General features: G+C 33.8%; 1 protein-coding gene across 1 annotated transcript in view; it reads left to right on the top strand.

Moving 5' to 3' along the window:
* Window positions 1-23320, top strand: part of LOC105254895 (furin-like protease 1) — a 211154-nt gene that overhangs the window by 6849 nt on the left and 180985 nt on the right. The window contains exon 3 of the mRNA XM_025410086.1: window positions 58-1611. Within this exon, the coding sequence (XP_025265871.1) occupies window positions 1378-1611 (234 nt within the window). The 5' untranslated portion in view covers window positions 58-1377. The remainder of the gene's footprint in view (window positions 1-57; window positions 1612-23320) is intronic.

Below are 23320 nucleotides of genomic sequence, written 5' to 3'. Positions count from 1 at the left end.
AAAAAATTGCTCGAAAAAAGATCTCACCGAGTATCGACTCGTTAATGTTAAAATTAGAGAGGATGCGCGAGAGAAGATGAAGGTATTTTTGCAACGACGAGTCTTGAACTTGACAAGAAATGAACGAAGGACGAGTGATTGAGATGCGCGGGAAAAGAATCATTCGACCAAACGTCTTACTGACATCCGGGGAAAAAGACACGGGAGAAGGAATTTTGAAGGCATGATAGACGCGAGAAGAGCGAAACGACGACAGGAGGAGTCGGCGAATCATTGAAACGTGTCGGCGAAAAATTCGCATCAGCGAGGCGCGCGCTTTTTTCATTCCGTGAATACTCGAGAAGGGAGACGATCGAGGAGACGATTGAGGAGACGATCGAGGAGACGATCGAGGATCCAGATGCTCGTCCCAAATTGCGGAGAGCGGAAGATGAAAGCGTCTCTCGGACGTATGGGATTATGAAAGTCATCGGACGAAAATCGATACGCGATCTTATCGAGAGGAAAAATCAGGAGGAGCAGCCTGGGATCAGCTGGCTTGGACCGAGCGAGTGACAACGAAACACCTTGATGCGAAGTAAGGCGATGATAGATCCCTGCGGTTCTCCTTGAAGCGGCCGCGTATGAATTTCAACGTGCGGTCGGCGCTAAACAAGGCCACGTTGGATGTCCACGTGGCGTGGATATCCGATAATCGGGAAGATCGTACGTGATCGTCGCCGCAGTGACCGCGCACGACGGCGGATATCTCCGTTCGTGGTCATCTTCGCGACGTTATCATCGTCTCGTCGCTCTTCTCCCCGCCGCGGCCACATGACTTGACGATCGCCCTCTTCTCCTCCCGCTGCTGCTCCTGCCCGTTGATCGAAGGCGGCGGCGGCGGTGGCGGTGACGACAACGACGACGACGACGTCACAACGACGTCGACGTGGACGATAGCGCGACTAGGAGTCAACGGCTCCCAACGCAACGGCTCTTAAAACGGGTGACACGCACTGCCGGCGATTCAGTCAGTCGCCGGCGGTCGGTCCGCAAGTGCGAGACGTACGCGAGTGTGTGTGTGTGTGCGCGCGCGCGTGTGTGCGTGGTCGCGTCTTCCCGGGTCGCGGGGATTCCACGGAGATTGAGATAGGATCCGAGGGCGGGATCCGAGAGCGGGAGGGAAATAGAAGAGGGAACGCACGTTGGTCTCCAGGGGCTGTAAATTCCTCCCTACTTTCGTTCCAGGGCAACCGTGGTGCGTCGTGACGGTTGTAGTGTTATTTGTGGTGGCACGGTGTTACCGTTGTGTCGCTGCTACCTCGGGAAGCGGTGGAAGCGGTGGCGACGGTGGCGGTGGTGTTGGCGGTGGATATATATATATACACATAGTGCTGGATGATCGCGGCGGCCCGCGGGGGCGGCGAAACTGGAGCAGCCGGTGGCGATCGTCGGTGTAGCGGAGGTGCTATCATGTGCACGCGGCGGATTCTCGGACTGGCGGTCGTGGCCCTGTTGACTCTCGGCGGTCCAGCACGCGCGTATACCAACCAGTGGGCCGCACACGTCGACGGTGGAGAAGAGGTGGCCAGGCGGGTCGCCGAGGACTGCGGCTTTCGCTACTTGGGCAAGGTCAGTGTCGCGAATCCAGAGTCCCGCTGACAGGATTCTGGGTTCATCTCTTTTTTATAAGTTTTCGCAACCGTACGCGTCTAAGTGTACGGTTGCGAAACAAAAAAAAAACTCGTTTTGCATGCGTCATCCTTGTCTGAGATCTTCTGTGCCTGTCGATTCAACAATTGCCTTAAATGATCTCGAGTGGTATCGTTTAATTTATCGATCGTGATGAAAAGATCACGAGATCGGATTATTGGCGAAAATTGATGATTGTTAAAGTAAGAATTTGTTTAAATATATTTCAATTTAATATTCGATCTCGAAATATAATTCGATCTATTTATAATGGTCCTCTTTTTGCATCGAATAAATTAAAATTTGTAAATTAAATTAATACACTACAATTAAAATAAAATGATACTAAGTTTATTAATCGATTCGTTGAAAGTCAGAATCACGCGATCGTGGAATAAACAAGGCTGATGTCATACCGAGAAGGTGAATTATACAATGCTCTCGAGATGAGACAGGCGATTTAATGGCACGTTCTTCTAGGCAATAATCAAGTAAATGATCTACGCCATTTAGTTTCTGGTGACTCGATTAATATACAACATTGAAGTAGAATCGCGAGATTTATTTACTTGGTCTTATCACTTACAGTGAATTTGAATGCAAATTTGAATTAGAGAATTCAATTCTCCGTAGAAGGTAAAATAATTTGATATTGTGAGAAAAACGGTTTTATATTTTAATTAATAAATTCTACTTTAATCATTCGAGAGTTAAAAAAAGTGTAGACATTACCCAAAAATTGATATTTTCTCATCAACTGAATGTGGAAATTAATATTTAAAGAAGAAATGCTGTAGAACAGTTAAAACAGTTAAAATATGTAATTAATGATTGGCACGAAAACGTTTTCATTAAATTTATTTATCGATATTAATTTCATTTTTAAAAACGATATTTGATGGAGAAACGTCAAATCTTTGCCAGAAATTATTTTTATACAATTTTATATCATATTTTATACATATTAATATTTTTATTTATAAATCGAAAGGAGGATACATACATATATATATATGTAAATTCATCTGCATCTCTGCTTTAATAACATACAGCACTCAAAGAAAATTTTCGTATTGAGCGATAACATTTGAAATCGAAATTGACAGAAAGTTGAACTCAATACATTTTCGACCAATCTCGTATGAGATTTATCTGCGTATTCTGCGCGCGTTGAGTTAAATAGCATAAACCTGATAAAACTCTAAATTGAAATTTTAACAGAACTCTATTATCTCATTCGGTTCCGTTCACCGACACGATTCTCATTTCAAATGAATGCGATTGACAATGAGTCTCCCGTCACTTTTGGGACAATCGAATCCATTAATTTCGATTTTTTTTTATCGAGAAATAATAATAATTTTTTGAGAATTTTTAATGGCATTTAAATTTTTAATCACATTCAAATCGAGAAAGTGCGATTGATTTCGAAATGGACATTGAATACATCGCTGTCACATTTTTTTTATCTTTTGCAATCACAATGAAAACATTTCCTGCTGCTCACTCATGCTGTTTCATCATGTTTTTTTTATTACAAACACGCTATATCATCAGAAGGCTTCATGTTATCTTGATTCGTTGTATGGTAATTCCTGGATTGTAATTTGTAGGAAAATATCGCGTAGAAAAGCGATTCGATATTGTTAGATATTGATTACATCTACATTGTAAAACAAGCTTGATCGTTTTATCACTCAAAAAACAATACAAAATGCGCAAAAAACATATGACAGAACATATGTGCTTCATTTATTTTCTAATAACTTTAAAAAAAAATATAAATTTCAAAAATAAAATCTATAAATATGTGACATAAAATTTTTATATTAAATTTCGAGTTTTTAAAGAATATATTTTTAGAATGAAAAATTACAACATATTAGATCCATAAAACCTGTTGTAAAATTTTTATTGGATTCGTAGTCGGAACAATATTGTTCAGAAACTTGCACTTTCCGTAGACAATACGCCATTACGGAGTTATAATCGCTTATTAGACAAGATAACACTCTTGGTTATAATTGGCTTTCCTCTAGAGGAACGCAATTGTATACGCTGACGTAAGCCATGGTGACGCGCACCTCTGTCTCAGTGACCGTGAAGGCCGTGATGTAGATTCCGCTGTCGAAGACGGAAATTGTAATCTCCGCGACAATCTCCTTTCTGCCTAAATAACTCGCGATAGAGAATCGTACTCGCTATCTTCGGTTTCCACATCGGTTCTTCTTCGACCAAGTCCAATCGATGGACTTCAATTTGGAAAGTCGCGTACGATGTCCTGCCGAAATATCGTGGATGAAATATCGTGCTCGCGATAAGACAAACCAGTCGAGAATATCGAGAGGCAGAAAGTTTTCGTACGGAAGTTTTTCGATTTCTTTAATACCCGCTTTAAATCACGCTTGTATAATTTTATTTCGATTTTTGTTAACCTCTTGACATTGAGTGATTTTATCTTGGGGGTAGAACCGGTTATGCCATCCTCTCTGTAGCTCGGAGAAGTAGAATAAACACATATCTCTTCGTTACGTGGCTGCATATGCGAAGAGTATATTTTGAATTAATTATTCGAATCAGCAGGTTACATAGGACGTGAACCGAAATTAATAGATAGGCTGTTGAATATAAAATGAAAATAATACAATGCGATATTATTTAAACGGAAATTCATTTTATATTTATGCGTTAATTAAACAATACCCCTCGTATCAAAATGTAATATTTGTTATTGATGCTCTTGAAAGAGTTTTAGATTTCTCGAAATTACTCGATATTATATTATATTTAAAAATAATTTTATAATAATTATTTTTAACCGTTGCCTATTGTTATGGCAATGGCGGAAAACGCGACAAAGGCCAGCTTGTAATTAGCGCATACTGATATCGATGACTTTTAAGAAGAGAAATAACAGGAAATAAGGGGAGATAAGCGCACGTCGACAAAAATGCGTTTCCGTTCCGCGAAAAATCCACGCTATTTAAATGATTCGCTCGCGTAATTCTGTTTTTTTCCATTATGCTAACATATGTATGTACGAGTGGATGACACGATACTGCACCGACAGTCATCATGCAAATAATGTTCGAGTAGAGTTTTGCTGTAAGGTACAATCATACTTCGCGGTCGTAACGCGATAATTTTATAGCGTTACTTCACGAATATGCAAGATATTAGTCGCATTATCGCATTAATCTTTTTTACGAAATATGGGAGACGCAGGGGGTTTGTTTTCGCGTGTGTCAGCTGTATTCCATTCCGTGCTTCGAGTGACCTCGAATGTTTGCCGATTTTATTTTGCACACGATTAAAATCACTTGCGAAACGAACCGACGATCGCGAATGCGCGTTTATGAATGCCTCGATAATAAGATGAGTACACATGCATGTTGTAGGATGTTCTGGCTCTGTATGTATATCGATTTCTTGCAATATTTTATGAACTTTGTAATTTTCCGCGCGAAAGGTTACGTATTTTTACATTTGCTAAATGTTTTTTCAAGATAAAAGCGCACTAACACGTGTCGCTGATTATGCAAGATGTTATATTATACATCTGTAAACAACAGAACGATTGTGAAAGCATAATAATATTGAAAAACAACCTTTGGAAAACATTTACTTAATTGCATCTATTTTGTATGTGCAGATCTTTATTTATCTTCTGTTATTTATTGTATTTTTAATTAATCTATTAAATTGAATTTGTCATAGACATGTATATTTCAACGTAATATATTTAATTATGTTTTCACTCGTGCTTTTCAGAATTTTATCGATTTGTGAATTAAAAAATGTACACAGATAACAGTAATTTATATCAAATTGATATTTCTAAGAAAATTTAATATAAATTATTCAATATTATTTTGAACACAAATAATTCAATTTTTTTTATCAAGCTTGTTGATTTTTTATAACTGTAGCTCCTTATAAACGCCATCCTTGAAACGCAATCCTTGAAAATATTGCGATATTCGTTATCATGTCATGTATGTTATATTTATCGTCGAATATATAATATACATATTACGTGCGCATGGTTGACAAATAAAAGTTGATAATAACTTGTCATTGGGAATATCCCGTTTTCATTTGAGTATAGGAAAATTATTAAAAGGAAGTTATTAAAAAGATAATCGTATACATGGGTAATACCCTAAATATTTAATCAGCATGAACTTGATGTCTGATTTCGTAAAAATTAAAATTATTATTGATTTTCCAATTTTTATTTTATTAATATTTAATAGTATGTTATTTATTAATCTAAAATTTTTATATAACGAGTATCATGGTGAGTGGTAAAAAACGGATAGATTATTTATTATCAGTCGAAATTAAACATTTAAACTTTGACATTCGATGTTCGTACAAATAATTAATTTCTTGAGCGACCAAAACCAAACAATCACAATCTGGCCCAACAATATATAATATCAGGGTTTGAAATCGAAATAGAAAATCGAGGATAGATAAGGTCGGTGGGATGATAAGAGATACGCCACGGGAATGAGTCGGTCGCGAAGAGATTCGTTTCGACGATAAGAATAATTGAGCGACTATAGAAAGGTTCGCCTTCGATTCGCCTCGCTTTTCAGATTTCTCCTCTTAGATTTTTCTTCGTTTACTGTATCGGGTCAAGGAACTCTTGCGAAATGAATCTTTCGAGCGAAGTCGGGTAAATAAAGATGATCTTTTTTTAAATTACGAGCCGATTTTTGTTATTTTACGGGGTTCATGCTTTTAATCGGCGATTTTTGGACGAAAGCTTATTTTGTCGAATTTATCTAGCGATGGCGAGATTTTATTCTTTGGATTCTTGGAGCAGGTGTTCTTTTTGAAAGAGAAGGGTGCCATCGTTCTTGGCGCTTTGAGCATACGTGAAGTTTTGAGAGTATCCGAAACAATTACTCGGACCTCTTTGTCGACTTTCTTACTTTTCTTTCTGTCCGCGCAGAAGCCATTCCATTTTCATTCAGCTTGGTTGGAAATCCAGTCAAAGCAAAGTATATAACAAAGCGAATTACATAATACAAAGCGAAGAATAATTGCCAAGGAAAACTAATAATTATTTCTGATAAGAAGTAATTTTATTGGGTTTTGTAACGTTTTATTGAGTTTTATTCTTAATTCAAGATTTCTTATTACTATTCGTCGTGACACGTATTTCAAATATATATATAAAGTATAAAGTTTAATATTGATATAATTAACTATATTAGATATATTAGATAGATATATTAAATGATCATTATCGATATATCAACGACATTATGATATATCGAATAGAAAGAAATGTTTTTAATATTCTGTATATTTTGATAGAGCAGTAATTTATAAATTTTTTAATCAAGCTATTATTTTGGAAATTTTCTTCGTTGATCATTATGAGCTATAATCAAAAAAAGGAAAACTTATTAATATCTCATTAAATTGAAATATTTCATGTTATAACGCCGCATAACGATAACTCCTGAATGCTATTGAAAAAGTTTCGCATAGCATATATCATGGTTAGTTCAGCCCCATTTTACGCAGTACCGCATTTAGCCTGATAGACGAGCTGTACCCATCGGTTTTCGTATAAACGTGATACCCGAAATTCCGGTGGACAGTAACTGTCCGAGACTTTAAAACTAGTTAAAACTTGTCCGACTTGGACAAGAAAATACGAGCCGTTAAATAGATCCGGCTCGTTGAGATCGCTGCCGCGTACATCTGGCTACGTACGTTCATTTTATTCGCATTAAGTGCGATTACGCTGTTATTTAATTTATAACGCTATTGTAACGGTTTCGAGATCCGAATCGTGCAGAACCGTCATCACGATGGTTCGTCGCTCCGGATTTTAACTACGAACCGATGCTGCTCACGTGAAATGCAAACCGGCGATACCTGTCGGCGTTTCTCAAATGTCTATGTGAGTGGAGTTTATTATCTTCGTGCATTCAGGCCAAAGAAACCGCAGACAATGTAACATTTAGTAAAACCGGTTCTAACGAAATGCGAAAATCGCCGGTGGTTTCGAATTTCGTCATCGTCAATCGACTGCGACGAGAAGATTATGGATTTCTTTTTGCAACGATTTGGCGCAATTACTAAATTTAAAACAGGTTTTATACTTTCCACGTGATAAGATTTATTAAACGGTTTTTAAAAGAGATTACTTTAAAACTGTTCGGCGAAATTCGATATTTGTGCAGTGATTGTATCTATTTAAAAAATGCAAGAGAAGAAGAAAAAATATAAAAATATGCTACATTTTTTGAAATATGAGTTATGATATTTTCCTCCTAAAATAATCATTTGAAAAAAAAGAGGCAAAATATTTTATACATTTTTTGTTATATTACATTCAAATTATATATTATTAACAATAAGAAGGAGAAAAGAGAGAGAGAGAGACAGAGAGAGATATTTAATTTTTTTTAGAATTTTTTATATACTCTTGAATATAATTGATATTTTTCTCGGTCGATTATTATTTTTAATTATGAACGAATAATAATTTTTTGTTTTTAGTAGCTACTCGTTGCGTTTAATACATTACAGTCATAACGTTTAATACATTACGGTCATAACGGAAAAATGCATTTCTTATTAAATGAATGCTCATGATGCATTTCGTTTTAGAATATTCTGCGAATCGGTGAAAATGCGCAAGCAAAAGAGCATCGAGTTCTCGTATTCGCCTGCACCCTTACCACTTAAAGAGTAAAGGGGTGACTATACTGCATTAAGCCAACACTCGAGCGGAGATAAACGCGGCCTTTGTCTCTTATGAGTTCTCATGCTACCTCAAGATCAAACGATCGAATGAATGAGCAAAAAATCATAATAAGTTTTTATTATGGTACGAAAAGAAAAAATCATGCTTAAAACGTTAGATTACGCTAAAATTTTTAGTTCAACTCTAATTCTTGCATTGACATGTTCTTGAAAATATCATTTGCCATTATTCTCATAATATTAATATTAAAAAAATAATGGAATTATTTTGCTCTTACAGTATAACAATACAATTAGTTATACAATTGGTACAAATAAAATAAAGAATCATTAATAAAAAAAAAAAATTTTTTTGGCAAAAATTGACATTACAAATAAATTAATAATTCGAATAAATTAATGATACATAAAATGTTTCCGATTTCTTATTATCATGTTTAAATTATTATGTTTAAATGATACAAGACATATATTGCAAGATAACTATATGTTGTGCGTTTTACTGCGTTGAAATTAATAGATTATGTGTATCTACTTGTGGATTGATTTTGGTTTTTCTTATGTTTGAACAATGATTAGAAAATAAATGATCGATCCGAGATAGACTCAAAGTATTCGTTTTTCTCTTTGTGATATCTAGATGACATATTTATTGATATATTTTATTTACTAGAGACTCGTTCCGTGGCTAGATTTAGCAATCAGTTAGAATTTAGTTAGATTTATACTAATCTTGAAACTTATGCGAATAATTAATTTTTATAGAATTTTTACACAATAGATTTTGAAAATAGATTAGCTCTAAATCCGTGATATAATTTGCAGCAAAAATAATCTGATGATTTTTGATACTCCAAATAATACATCATTTTTTGTAATTAAATATGCTTGAATTTGAAAGGAAGCAAAATAGTTTCAGAGCACTTACGTAACGTATTACGAATGTATTTTTCATAAAATATGATACTCGATACACAGCTCTAAGTTAATCCAATCTTTCCTGTTATATTTGAAGTATGAAATGCAAGAATTTTATCTTATCACTGGTATCGCCTTATATGTATCTCATCAAGCTGAAGTTACTATATATTTAGGAAAGTTATCCGCGCGATTCTAAAAAAAATTGATTTTTTCTTTGACGCAAAATTAAATTTTACTGTCACTTCACATATTCTAGTTGCAAGTAATTGTTTCATCGAGAGATCCCTTTTCTGTTTAATAACAAAATTCCGGCCAGCAACGTGATCCAGAAGCAATAATTCTCGTTAATTGATCGCGTAGAGTAATTTTGTCTCATTTTTCGACATTCCTGGTACTTCACGATATATAAAATAGAAAATATCGCATTTTATAGATTTTTTATACGGATATAAATCAGTAAATAAGTCAATGAACCAAGAGAATAAAAATTTTTTGAAATTGCTTAAATTTTTTGCCTAATCTTATTTTCCGCTGCGTATCGAGAGATAATCGTCAATTCCCCCGTCATCGAAGGTGAAGCTTTATAATAATAAATTTTTATTTTAGTGATCTAATATTATTTTGCATATCGTATTTAATGTTCCTTCAGTCCATCACGATTTTAACTTTATATTTTTGATGTTTATAATTTATGAATCTTTATAAAACAAAATAAATTAAAATAGAAACTAAAAAGTGAAATCTGTGTAGTTATATATAAGAATTAATTTAAACACAATAATGTCGCATAACTTTTCTGACTTAATTGAAATTTGCCACAAGTAAGTGGGAGTATCAAACTTTTTAAAAATTTGAAAAAGAGATAAAAAAGATAGAGAGAGAGAATTTTATTATCGTTTATCGAAGATTGATATAATTAATGAACATGTTGTTCGACAACGTTCGACGCCTTTTTCTCTCGAGTGTCTACCGACGAGATGTCAATGGCCACGCACCCCATTGAGATTGTCCACCCATCGCAAACATTGAGAAGCAACGAATCGTTAAAGCATGTCTGCCGGTAGAAATGGCGGGGTTGTAGCTCGTGGAAGATCTTTCAGTCTAGACATCGTCGTAGAGAGAACAACGCGTGAGAAATTCAAGCCGTAGCTAGAAAGGGATAGAGTGATGGAAGAAAAGACGCGGAATGGACGAGAAAGAAGCAAAAAAGGGAAAGAAGGGCGCGAACGAGAAAAAAAGATAGCGGATTGACTAGTTGAAATTTTCCAACTTTTTCAAATTCTTTTGCTCTTTCTCTTTCTTTTCTACTGCAACTCTTGATTTACGCGACTTTGAAGCATGTTTTTGTGGAAAATACAAAACAGTTTTCATTAGATTAAAAAATCAAATGTTTTATAATTCTAACAGGAAATTCTTTTTCTATTTTTTTTAGAAAAAGCATTTAAGAAAAATTATTTTATTTAAATATCTTTTATTTTTACTACTTTTATTAAAAATATTGTTACAACTTCTTTTATACAAGTTTTCCTTTTTTCTTTCTTATGTTTTTTTATTAAATTACAGAATTTCTTGTTAATAATTATAACACATATATAATATTAATATAAAAAAATCACTTTTTCTGTGCAAATGCATTTTTATGGGTCAATGCTTAATCAAAGTAAATAATAATTATATTAATTCTCATATTGTCAACATAATTATTGTAATCTAATATTTATTAGAATTCAAATAATGGGATATAATTATATAATAATAAATGGGATAAAATTATATAAGAATAACAATATATTTACATGTGTTACATTTTAGCTTTATCTCGAGATTATTGTAATCTGCTAGATTAGATTCAAAATCGTACACTATGCGAGCGATTAAACACGGACTCAAATGTTATCTGATATCTATTTTTATAATAGATTTATATAATAGAATTTTACAATAGTATTAGAATTGATCGAAATAAACAGTGAAGTGGTTGTCATAATACTTCTTCAGTGATATATAAAATGCATCGAAATAAAATAATATTTTAAGTAAAATAATTCATTAAAATTGTTAAAGAAATCAAATTATCTAAAATATTGTTGCTAAAATTTTATTTATTCAATAATTATCAATAATAATTGATAAACATATAAATTATTAATTTTAACATTGGAAAATAGAGTGCTTTTCCATTTTCTTTAATATTTGATTTATTTTAATATTTGATTTCTTCAATATTGTTGAAATCAGTCATTTTAATTTTAATTGTGTTCATTTTATCGTTTATATTTAATTCGACAATGATTAAACATTATCGACTTTATTTATTGCGAAACTTAAAAGCACATTAAATGAAACATATCCAGTAGCAAATACGCAAATGTATGATGTTTAGATTAATAAAGAAGAAAAATTTAAACTGCTGGAGGGATACATATACACATACATGCTGGAGGAGTAAATATAAATAACAGGGATACATATACATGCTGGAGGGATAAATATAAATAACAGTAAGCAATAATTCTCACCATACACATTCGTGAGGAATCTTCCGGAGATGACAAACTCTTCAAGTTTGAGCACGTCGTTCATTTTCCGTCAGCCTTTCTTTTCAAACAATGTCATCTCTCGCCATTATTATATTCTCGCGCGGAATCTCGATCGGTCGGCCAATCGCACGCCCTTTATCGATTACCGTCGATGGAACGTGAAGCGGTCCTCAGCATCACGACACAATGGCCATCGCCTTTGGAAGTGCGAGTGTTACCGCACTTAAAGGCTAGATGCATTTCCGACATGTCGAAGTGCGCTGATCGTTGGATCGAGTGTGTGTCAAACGTTAGAGTCAGTTGCGTCCAGATGCCAATTTATAGAGACTGGTTTAAATTGAACTTAATGGATGTAAAATAGAGCAAAGGATTTTTATGATATACACAATTTTTCAATAACCTGAATTTTTCAATTATCTTTTTGATATAGGATTATAAGATAGAATTTATAACGCGTGCTTTGTAATTTTTTTTAGATTTTAAATTATTTTTTTTTTAGATTTAAAATTTTTTTTAAATTAAAATTGGATGTTTTTTTATATAATTTTGATTTTATTTTAAATTAACTTTAATTTTTCTAGTATATTTTGTATAAATGTTTTTATATAACCATGTGCGTACATTAGAGGAGCGAATATATATTAAAAAAATTCTAATTAATAGCTTTGTAAAGATCTTGAGTGAAATGTTTAAGATGATTAAAATAGATGGAATATCAACTGCGGATATAAACTAACGTAGATCGCGGTTTAGACAAACTTGGCAAACCTGCGCAAAATTATTCGACGTCGATTATCTCGTCTCATATTATATATTATAATATTTGACATTGATACATCGGGGCGAAGCATCAATTGCGGTTAGCGTTGAGGATCAGCCTTACACTTGCGAGCAATTTTGCAATTGAGACTCGTGCGGTTCTCCGCACGAGGATGTGCGTCACTTGGATTGCACCCAACGTACTTGCGCATGCAGATTTTGTCGGGGTATATTATGTAGATTTCAAGATATATATCGAGGTACTTTTCGATGTTTCGATTTCGATATTGACTGTCAGTATCGTGGCATCAATTTTGCTACGAGTACGAGCTCACGTAAATTGCATCCTTCGTGTGTGAGCGCGGTGCAGTTTTCTTCTTCCAATATCGTAAATATACATCTCGGCGTTAGCGTCACTCTCTGAAAGGAAATGGATTCTAAGCGCGTCATCAATATAGGATATTTTTGGGAAAAATAACATTTAGTGAAACTAGAAATCTTTGTTTTTTTACATTCCGAAAATTTTAATAGTGCCGGTTAATTCCCTTCGAATTAATAAGAGGACAATAAAAATGAGTATAACATTCTTTTCAATTTTTCCGCGTTTATCTGTACAGAATGTTTTATAATTATAAACGACCAAAAGAGTTTATGACCAGAGATATTTTCATTGATGTAGTTTGCTGGTTTCTACATAATTCTTCTTTCAGAAGTTATCATTATTTTGATAAATGAGTTTGCAATTATATTTCCGCTTGATTTTACATTATTCAATTTATATTACACACTTACATTACGTATTGCACAATTTTATTATATTATTTTATAGAAAATTATGATTTTACGGTATTATTAGAGATTTTTCATCAATATTATTATCGGATAATCTTGTAGAGTTAGCATTTAATAAAATTATTTTCTCAAGCGATCTCTTGTTTTACGAATATTATTTTGATATACTCGAATTATATTATTCGAAAGTCTATCAGTATCGATTACATCACTAGAACGATATAATTATTTCTGTTCATCGATATAATTTCTCACGTTATGAATTTTTCTTGTCGAATCTAAATAAAAAGGGTGAAAGAAAGATATCGAACGTATATTTTTTTTATCGGAACGATGTGAATAATTCTAAAGTTATTCAGGACAGTAATTCAATTGTAAAACAAGACACGAGTTGCGTATTAAAATTTATGGTTCAATAAACTTTTATTCATCCGTGTCGTTTAATTTTCTCCGCGTAATGCAACATGTGACCTTTCATTAAAATTTAAAATCCACGCGTTTTTCCGAGAGAGTTGTTATGTGTTCAATTATCTTGTCTTAATTGGGACTGTTTTCAATTTCGCTCAATCTCTCTCTAAAGTTCCCGACGACAATTTTCGTAGAAAATAGGCGCGCTCGAGCTGGACCAGTCTGTCTCGCGTCTGCGAGAGGAGAGTTGAGTAATCGGCCTCATTGATCCGACTCTCCTCGGTGCAATGACTCTCTGTGGTTGCGGCTCTGTGCGCGCGCGCTGAAGAATGTGCGTGTATATATTGCGTATGCGTGTTATTCGCGTGTAATTCGCAAAAACTCGGGCCGAAATAAATTTTGTTAGAGATTTCAATAAGAGAAAGTGTCTCCCATAGAAGCAAAACCTTTTGTATTTTCCTTTATTTTTAATAAAATTTAGAAAATACCTTGCACATAAATTTAAATCTTTTTTTATTTTTTGGTCTGAATTTTGAATTAAAAATATAAACTTATTTTTTGCTACATGTCTTTACATAGGGTGCTGCAGAATATGACATAAATTTTTAAATTTTTTAAATCGTGTTACTAAAACGAAATATTTAGTTGTCAATACAATAAAGCAGGATTCTAGTTGGAAAGGATAAAAATAGGAAAATAGAAAGAGATAATAAAGAAACTGCAATAAAAAAATGTTGTTGGACTTATAAAATAGTAGAGATGGATGGAGACTATGTGAAATTCACAGAGTAGCAAGAAGCTTATAAGAAATATTCATGAGGGATTTTGCTGTCACTTTGTGCCTGTTTTAAGATTATATACATAAACGTAGTGGAGATATGTATGTGTATACATGTGTGGTCGGTTGCAAAATCTTTTTCCTTGTGTATAGTGAGTATCTCTGAAAGAAGGTCTGCATTTTTAATCCCAATTGTTCGGCACAACTTGTTGAAGTCAACTGATCATCGTTTTAAAACATGGATTACATTTTGTGAAAAAATTAATTGCACGATTTTAAGGGAATATCGTTTTATTTTCATATTCCAATGAACTTTATCTAATTTCTTATAACTACGCGACAAAATATTTCATATTCCAATTTATATTCGAACGCGGATTTAACTTTTAAGCGGGAATTTGCATAATTTTTATGTTCTTTGCCTTTATATAAAGACAAAGGTATGTTTGAATTGAACTAAAATGAAAATGAAGAATTTTTCTATTAATAATAACAATGTATGTAAAATTCTCTAGTTATATATATTTTACAAAAAAATATATGTATAAAAATTTTAAAAAATTTTTTATATAAATAAAAAGAAATGAGATATCATAATTAAATATATACATTACTTATCTCATTTATTACAGATTACTATTTATTAGAGATTTATTAGAGATTTTTCTTGCAGTGATGTCTATTTCGAATGATTGTAAAATACGATTATAGTTCTTCAAAGAATATCATTTTTGGAATTTTTGTAAAATCACATACATAATACAACACATACATAATACAAAAAGAACTCATTTCAATCTTTCTTCGGTTAATATTTTACGGCCACAGTGAATGAATTTTACTGTATTAATGAATTATCTAGGAAAGAGATGAAGAAGAAGGGTGCCATTAATCATTTAAATTGCCGCTCCCTTTAATCTGCTCGCAGACGCTCGTCCGCGACAAAAATATAATCGGTCTGAATTACGAGCATAATGCATTCTATCGCGAATAATCATTTGACCTTCCTTATATAATTCATTATGCCATATTTCGTGCCTAATATGTGTATATATATATGTGTGCGTGTGTATGTGTGTGTGTTTGTGTTTGTGTGTGTGTACATATATATCTTATACATGAGATAATCTCCGAGTACAGAGGATAATCTTGCAATTTTTTATTGAATTTAGAGCAAGTCACTTGCTCGTTTTAGTCTTCGTATTTTATTCTTGATCTAAAAAAATAATCATGACATAAATGATATTTGATTCAATTGCAGAGCGTTCGAGTTCTAAAATGAGATATGAATTGCATCAACAGATACAGATATATATTCTTTATCTAATAAGCTTTTAAAACAATATCAATTATATTATTGATGGCTGTAATATTACATAAAAGCTCAAACAAATTATATATAAAATATGTATAGAAATATGATTACCGTATTATATTATCGTATATATAATTATTTACAAATGCAATGCATAAAATACGCAAAATTACATGTGAGTTCGCATTAATATTAAATGTTGAAATTTTAATACTTGATTTTTTCATTATTAAATAGTCTATTATTTAATATAACAATATTTAATAATAAATTTCAAAAAATGATAAAAAAATACATGAATGAATACATTAATGAATTTTTATTGAAAAATTAATTTCTAAATTAATTAAAGATTTCATAATTTAAAAGAATTAAAAGAACAATAGTAGTTCTAAGATGGTCTTTAGGGGCTTTTGAAGAATTTTAGAAATTTTAGAATTTTTGCAATTTTCTGCAATGAATAAACGATATGATTTCGCATCGTTGCAGTGGCAGTACATGTTGTAATCGGATTGAGTCATTTTCGAGTCAAGTAAAGTGACGAGAGACTTCTTCTCACGGACTTAATGACTCGCTCGATTTACATAATGTATGGGGCCGGCCGCGCCATAATTCAGAAAGGTCGGAGATAAGCGCGTTTATCGATGAAACTGAGGGAGATTCATCTGGGATAGACGCCTTCAATTACTCGATGCGGCACTCTCGATGCGGCGAAACTTTACGGCGGTCTGAAAAGAGCCGTCTTTTATCCTTCTCTACAAGCTACATTGTGCTCCTCTACCATTCTCCATCGTCATTGCACGGCACGATATCCCTCTTTCCTTTATCCTGACCCTATACGGCGATTATGTCGAAATATGCGACTTAAGCTGCACGTGGGGCAAACCTCGTAATTATTGGATAACGAAAGTAACCGGAGAACAAAATTTTCTTTATATCCCTCCTTTCCTTTCTTCTAGAAGATTAGAATTTTTTCTGGATTCTCTTTGAATTCTATTCTTTCGTAATATATCCCATTCAAAGGAATGGAATATATTCAAAGGAATGGATTTTATATGTATAAAATGATTTGTCTCAAGTACGCAATAATCGATTCATAATTGTTCTCTTAATTTGCGTAATTTTGATAGGCGTACATATTGATAAAAATTTTTATTGCAAAACAAGTTAATCTTATGAAAATATAATATAAATGTAAATAAGTGATTTAATGTGATCCTAAAATACTATAAAGAGAGTTATAATGTATAAAGAGTTGCGATAAATTACAAAGTTTTTCATAAAGTTTTAAGAAAAGAAATTTAATCTTCACCAGAGAAGAAGAAAAAATCAAATTAAGATTATTTTTCGGAGATTAAATTTAACGTAGAAAATCCCACTGACCATTTTGCATGAGCACGCTTACCATTCGCGCTCCAAATTTCTATTACTTTGTTCAGTCTCTCATTAAATGTGTGCATTTGAAATCTTCCGTGCTGGGATTGCGGCGCGTTTTTTTTTGTTTTTCTTCTCTTTGTGCATTTATTCACGGCAGTATCGGCGCAACGGCGATGAAAATCCTCTTCGAGTTATCAGTCTGCGAAATCCTCTTTTCGAATATTTCACCAGGATAGACGACACCTGTTCGGAGTAAATTTCGCGTGCACGCGTGAATGGTGTTGCAATTTTATTTTGCGCGAGCCGGTCGAGTGTATCTTTTCATCGATTACGTAATATTAAATTCTACTTTATGTCATGGACTTTGGCGAAGATTGGCTATTTTTTTAAGTACGTGAACAATAACAAAATATTTTGAGCCATTAATATTCTATTATAATGAAAAAAATTATTGCTAGAATCAAAATATTTTTAATATTTTCTAATTCGAATGTTAACGTGTAACAATGACGATGTTATAATGGCGATTAAAATGATACGTTAGAATTACATTTGAGAACGTGAACGTACATATGTGCACAGCGCGAGTTACGCCGGATTACCTCTTCTCGAGGGGAAATAATTGCCTTTCGCAAGCCTTCTCCTGCCGGCAGATTAGCTTTTCCATGAGGCACCTGCTACGACGATTATACGTGCCATAATGCATATCTTTGATCGCGAGGATTTAAATTCATATCGATCTAAGCGTAATTAAAATTTAGTTAAGCTCATCGAGTTAATGGTTGAAAGGATAATTTTGACATGATTTATAATATAGTCATAATATAGAACTGAATATTCTTGATTTATCATTTGAACGTATGTTTTTTTAAGTTAATTACGTAATAATAACTATTTTAGTTAGTAATTTTTTATATGAAAATTCTTTAAGGAAGAAAAATTATTACTTTATATAATCAAAATACATTAAATATCGAATATGAAATACGAACGTTATAAACGCTTGTTATTAACAAGCAAATCGACTGCGCAAATTAATCAAGCTCAATTATCCTCGTTCCACGTGCATCGTTTGATATTGCTCTGACACATTATTTTGATTTTATGATATATCATTAGAACTTTCTCTTCCTATAATTTTCAAGAGGCTCTTAAAAATCGTAATATTTCGTCGTCCTTATCTTATTCGTCTCTAATTAGTAATTGGCGCGGTAATGGTACAGGAGTGATTTTCTCTCAGCTATGATAATGAGACGTACTTTCTGAAATACACGAGGCGTCGTCCGTTGGGGCTTTACGCCTTGCATACTCTGCAGCACTTGGTGCAGCAGTAACGGCAGCGGTCGTGTAATTATCCGGACCCGGCCGTTCGCTCGCCACGGTTACGTGCATTCGAGAGACCCTGGTGCAACGGTGGGCCCGCGGTAGGAATAACAACACCGGTTTCCGGAACCGACGTGTAGTTACCTAGCTACGAGAACAAGTCTCGAGGACCGTCTCTCATTAATGTTACGACCGCCGAAACGAAACGCTCGCGAACGATTCACGGTTGACATCTCGACGAATGAAAAAAATTGTCGCAAGTCAATTTTTTTTTCCCCGCGATCGACATTCTCGTAGATGCATACGAAAACAATGCGGAAAGGTGACATACAGAATGTATATTATAAGCCACATCTTTGAAAAATGAACTGATGAAGTCGAAGAATGGGAATCATGTTTGAGCCTTTTTTAAAAAGTTATAATAAAATAAAAAATTTGGATTTTTATTTGAATTAAAAGTTTGTAATTGTTCCGATAACAAGTTAAGAATCATAACTTATTAAGCAACAAATAGTAGAATTAGAATTACAGAAGGTATTCAAATAATCCACCATCAACTTGAGCGTACAAATTGGCACGATTTAAAAAAGAATTTCTCGCTCGCTGCAGGTTTAGTTTGTATATTAAAGCAAATGTTTCTTGAATTCAGGAAATTACCCGTATCTGATTTTCAATTGCTACATATATTCCTTAATAAATCCTCAAGAAAAAAGATTATTTTGATTATAACTCTTTAAAGAAGACTCAAACATAATTTCGTCATTCTTTAAATAAAAATAATAAAAAAATAATTATCTTCGATTTATTTCGTTCATTCTTCGATGGAAAAAATAACGAATGAATGAATAACGAAGTCGAAAATAAAGAGATGGAACGCGACTTTTGATACATCCTGCATATATTTGCTTCATATGTAATTCATGATTTTGCAACAAGCTTTGAGCTTTAGAAGTTACGAAGACGCACGAATATTTTACGACACTGCGGTTTTGATCAAAAGATACATCGATTGTTATATACATTGAATTGTATCAGATTTCTTTTTTGAAACGTATATTTTTCAAAACTTTTTTTTTTTTTAAGTTAGAAGTTCTCTCTATCATTTATATCGTGTTTCCGGGAAATTGGAGTTTGGATACCATTATAGAGATGATATTTTAATATCGATATATTTTTTTGCTTCTTCTGTATTCTATTTCCAGATTCGCAGTGTACTTTAACAAAAAAGAAATAAAAAGTTCGAGACGAGAGATTCGTTTTACAACGTTTTACTATTGCTTTCCGCCGCGATTTCCGTTGAGCGTGCATAATCCAATGGGCACACTCGACACGATGTATTTATAAATGTTACACAAACCTAGAATGAGAGATAGAGTAGGTCGAAAGAGAAAGAGTGAAAGGGAGAGAGAGAAAGAGCGAGAGAGAGAGAGAGAGAGAGAGAAAGAGAGAGGGAAAAAAGCGAGAAGAGAAAGAAAGGATCGGAGGGCTTTTACGGAAGGGATCGGAACAGGCAAGCGACGACGGAATAATAGCAAAACCATGATGTAAGAATACACCAGGTGTAGCAAAGCGCATAATAGCGGCATGATAAAGGGATCTGTCGCAAATGCACGTGCGACACATTCTTCTCAAGCTTTGAAAAATGTTACGTTGCACTCGCGTGACGAATGGTAACGTTGCAAAATTTATTTTGCTCCTTTTACATACGCATTTCTCTTCCCGAAGTATTTAACATTACACGTTTTTATGCTGTTATTAGTGCTGTTATGGGAAAGAAGACGTAAAAAGAAGACGTAAAAAGAAGTCTTTTTACGACACCTAATTCGAATCAGAGTACGTATCGCTGGATTATTATATCTCCGAATTGCGAAATGCGGTCGTTAGAACCGCGGTTAGAACGAGGTAATAAATTTCCTCTCTTTATCTTTCTAGGCAGAATTAGATTTCCGAAGTTTGCATCGTGGAGCGCAGGTGAAACAATATTGAACTTGACTTATGTGTTAGGTGACTTTCGATGGTCGGTTAAAGTGCTTTCGCGCAAATGTATATAATCGAGATTAATCACATAATTGTTCCTGCGTAGTGATTTAACGCAAAATGCATTTAAAATGAAGGGAAAAATAAGTTTGAATAAATATAACAAACGCTGAAAACTAGTATTTTTATAATAAATATTGAACGCATTATTTTATAAATATTGAATATACTAATTTTCACATTCATAACAATATTATTAGCAAATTGATAAAGAATTAACATAAAAATAATTCGTATGAAAAGAGAATTTAATAATAATGTGTCTAACTCTCTCTCTCTCTTTCAGCAAATATTTCTTTAATTAACATAAATATATTTGAAAACATGATATCGAAGGTGCTAAAGTATTTAATCTCGAGTATCAAATATCTTCACGGTAATCTTTCGTTCTGGAAATGTAATGAGATTCAGGCCGATAATATTTCACGTTCCATGTACCGAGAGGAACGCATAGAAATCCGGTAAAGTGTGGACGGTAGGGAAATCCGCGCGCGAGCGAAAGGATAATTCATGTTAAAGCGACGTGAATTCTATCGTAACGAGGGGCCTCAATTTCATAATTATATCGTGCTTAGTTTTATCGTCCTGCCGTTCCACTTTAATATCGTAAACTAGTATGCCCGCCCTCGTTAATCTACTCGACTTGGCTATCTTCGTCTTCCATCTCTCACGATGACATGGACACACCGTCCATGTCACTGTATAAACTAGCATAAACCAGCGTTTAAAAGACCGAATTTTGTTTGACGAATTATTAATGCAGTCCGAATGAATAATAACGACGTTTAAAGAGATTTACGTTTATTTAATGAAAATTCCCCAGCGTCGCACAAAAAAACTTCCGCGCGTGATGAATAAAACTGGCAGGTTTTTTTTTTCTGGCTTTGATACGTGAAAAATTTCAATTGCGATGTATATTGTTAACATTTTCGTCTCGTAACACGTTTTTCGCTGGTTTATGCAATTGCGGAGTTGTGCATGCGGTGATCTTCAGCGGCGCGTTTATTTACTACGTAAATGTAAATACCCGCGTAAAAAAATTCCGCTCTGTTGAATTTTTGCTATATTAGCACACGCCTTGTTCTAAATTCCAACGCACTTAAATATATCGAAGAGAAAAAGGACTTAACTACATTTAATCTTTTTCTCTCGTTAAAACTGTTGATATGAATGCCGAATGTTAATTAAATATGTACACAGCTGGATTAAATATCCGATAATAAGGTTATGATGCTTGTGATGCAATACTTGTTATCGTAAAAACAGAATTTTTTTTCGATAAAAGCGACGAATAATTTTTAAACAGTCAACGATTGAAAAAAGATATTGCTTCAAACGCACACGTATATATACCCTATAAAAATCTTCTAGACTTTAACGTTATCATACATAATATTCTGATTTGTGTAAGTGAAATATAATTGCCATATTCAATAACAAAATTTGAAAAGAAAAAGAGCAATAAAAAGTATAACATTTAATTAAATTTTGACAGAAGGAAGGTTTCTTTTTTTAGCGTTTAATGGGAATTATTTCTTTGTTTATCGAATGTGATTGTGGCGAACACCTTGTAAAAAAGGTCATGTCACGGGCCGTCATCGAGGTCGTATTCGTCCTGGACTTTCCAGACACTCCAGTCGCATCCGCGACGAGATCGACTGGCGAGAGGAGCGATCGTTGAAGCGAAAGAGGTGACGAACGCGCGGTTGAGCACGACAGAAATAGTAGAGTCCGGACGTGAATAGGCAACGAGAACGGGGCACGTAGGCGAGAGTGAAAAGGAGAGAGGAAGAGAGAGGGAAAGAGACGGCAGTCAAGTGCAGGTGTCGAGCTTTTGATGAGACATGTCCGAGATACGCGCGTCGTCTATAAAACTGATTTAGATTGAATTTGATGCATTTACCCTCTCTACCATTTTCCAATTCCCTCCGCTCTCCCTCATCTTCTCTCATTCCCCTATCTCGAAGTAAACCCACGAATATCTCTTTTTTTACTTTCTCTCTCTCTCTCTCTTTCTCTTTCTTCCCTTTGTTCTCATTATTACGTGCATCTGTCAAGCGTAATCCAGCGTCACGTGTGTCATCGATTTTGTAATCCCGTGATTGAACATGGGGATTTTTAAACTCGCATGCACTGGACTCTACCACAAAACTGCTATAGATTGAATCGGTAAGATTTATATTCTTCGATAAAGTAATCGTGGAACGAACCTGTTCTTAACGCTGAAAAAGTGGTAGTTTCCATTAGCGAATAAATTTGTTCTGTAGCTCGAAGGGATTTCGCACTGTTTTGACTTGCCTTCTAGCTTTTACGCCTTCTTCCACTTTTAACAGGAACTGCTAGATGGTCTACATCGTAGTATAAACACACGGATGTGTTGATTCTTTCCGTGTGAAATTTAGTTTCAATTTTGCCGCACCTTTCTTTCAACATTTCGCCGTTTCTTCTTGATTTATTAAGAAAATTTTTACTAAAATTTTTATTAAACAAACGGTGTAACGAGTATATTAATTATTTCAATTGAATTAAACTTCCGTCTCATTGACATTTGAATTTTGTCATTTAGCTTGTTGATCTTTGATCTTATTCATCGTTATTACGTTGGATCATTAATTATATTATCCATCATTTTCACGAAGTTTCCTTATAATTTGTATAGACAAG

The sequence above is a fragment of the Camponotus floridanus genome, unplaced genomic scaffold (genome assembly GCF_003227725.1).
Source record: "Camponotus floridanus strain SB8 unplaced genomic scaffold, Cflo_v7.5 scaffold3, whole genome shotgun sequence".
NCBI lineage: Eukaryota > Metazoa > Arthropoda > Insecta > Hymenoptera > Formicidae > Camponotus > Camponotus floridanus.
The sequence above is the reverse complement of the archived record's forward strand: the minus strand, read 5'-3'. Positions and strand labels throughout refer to the sequence as shown.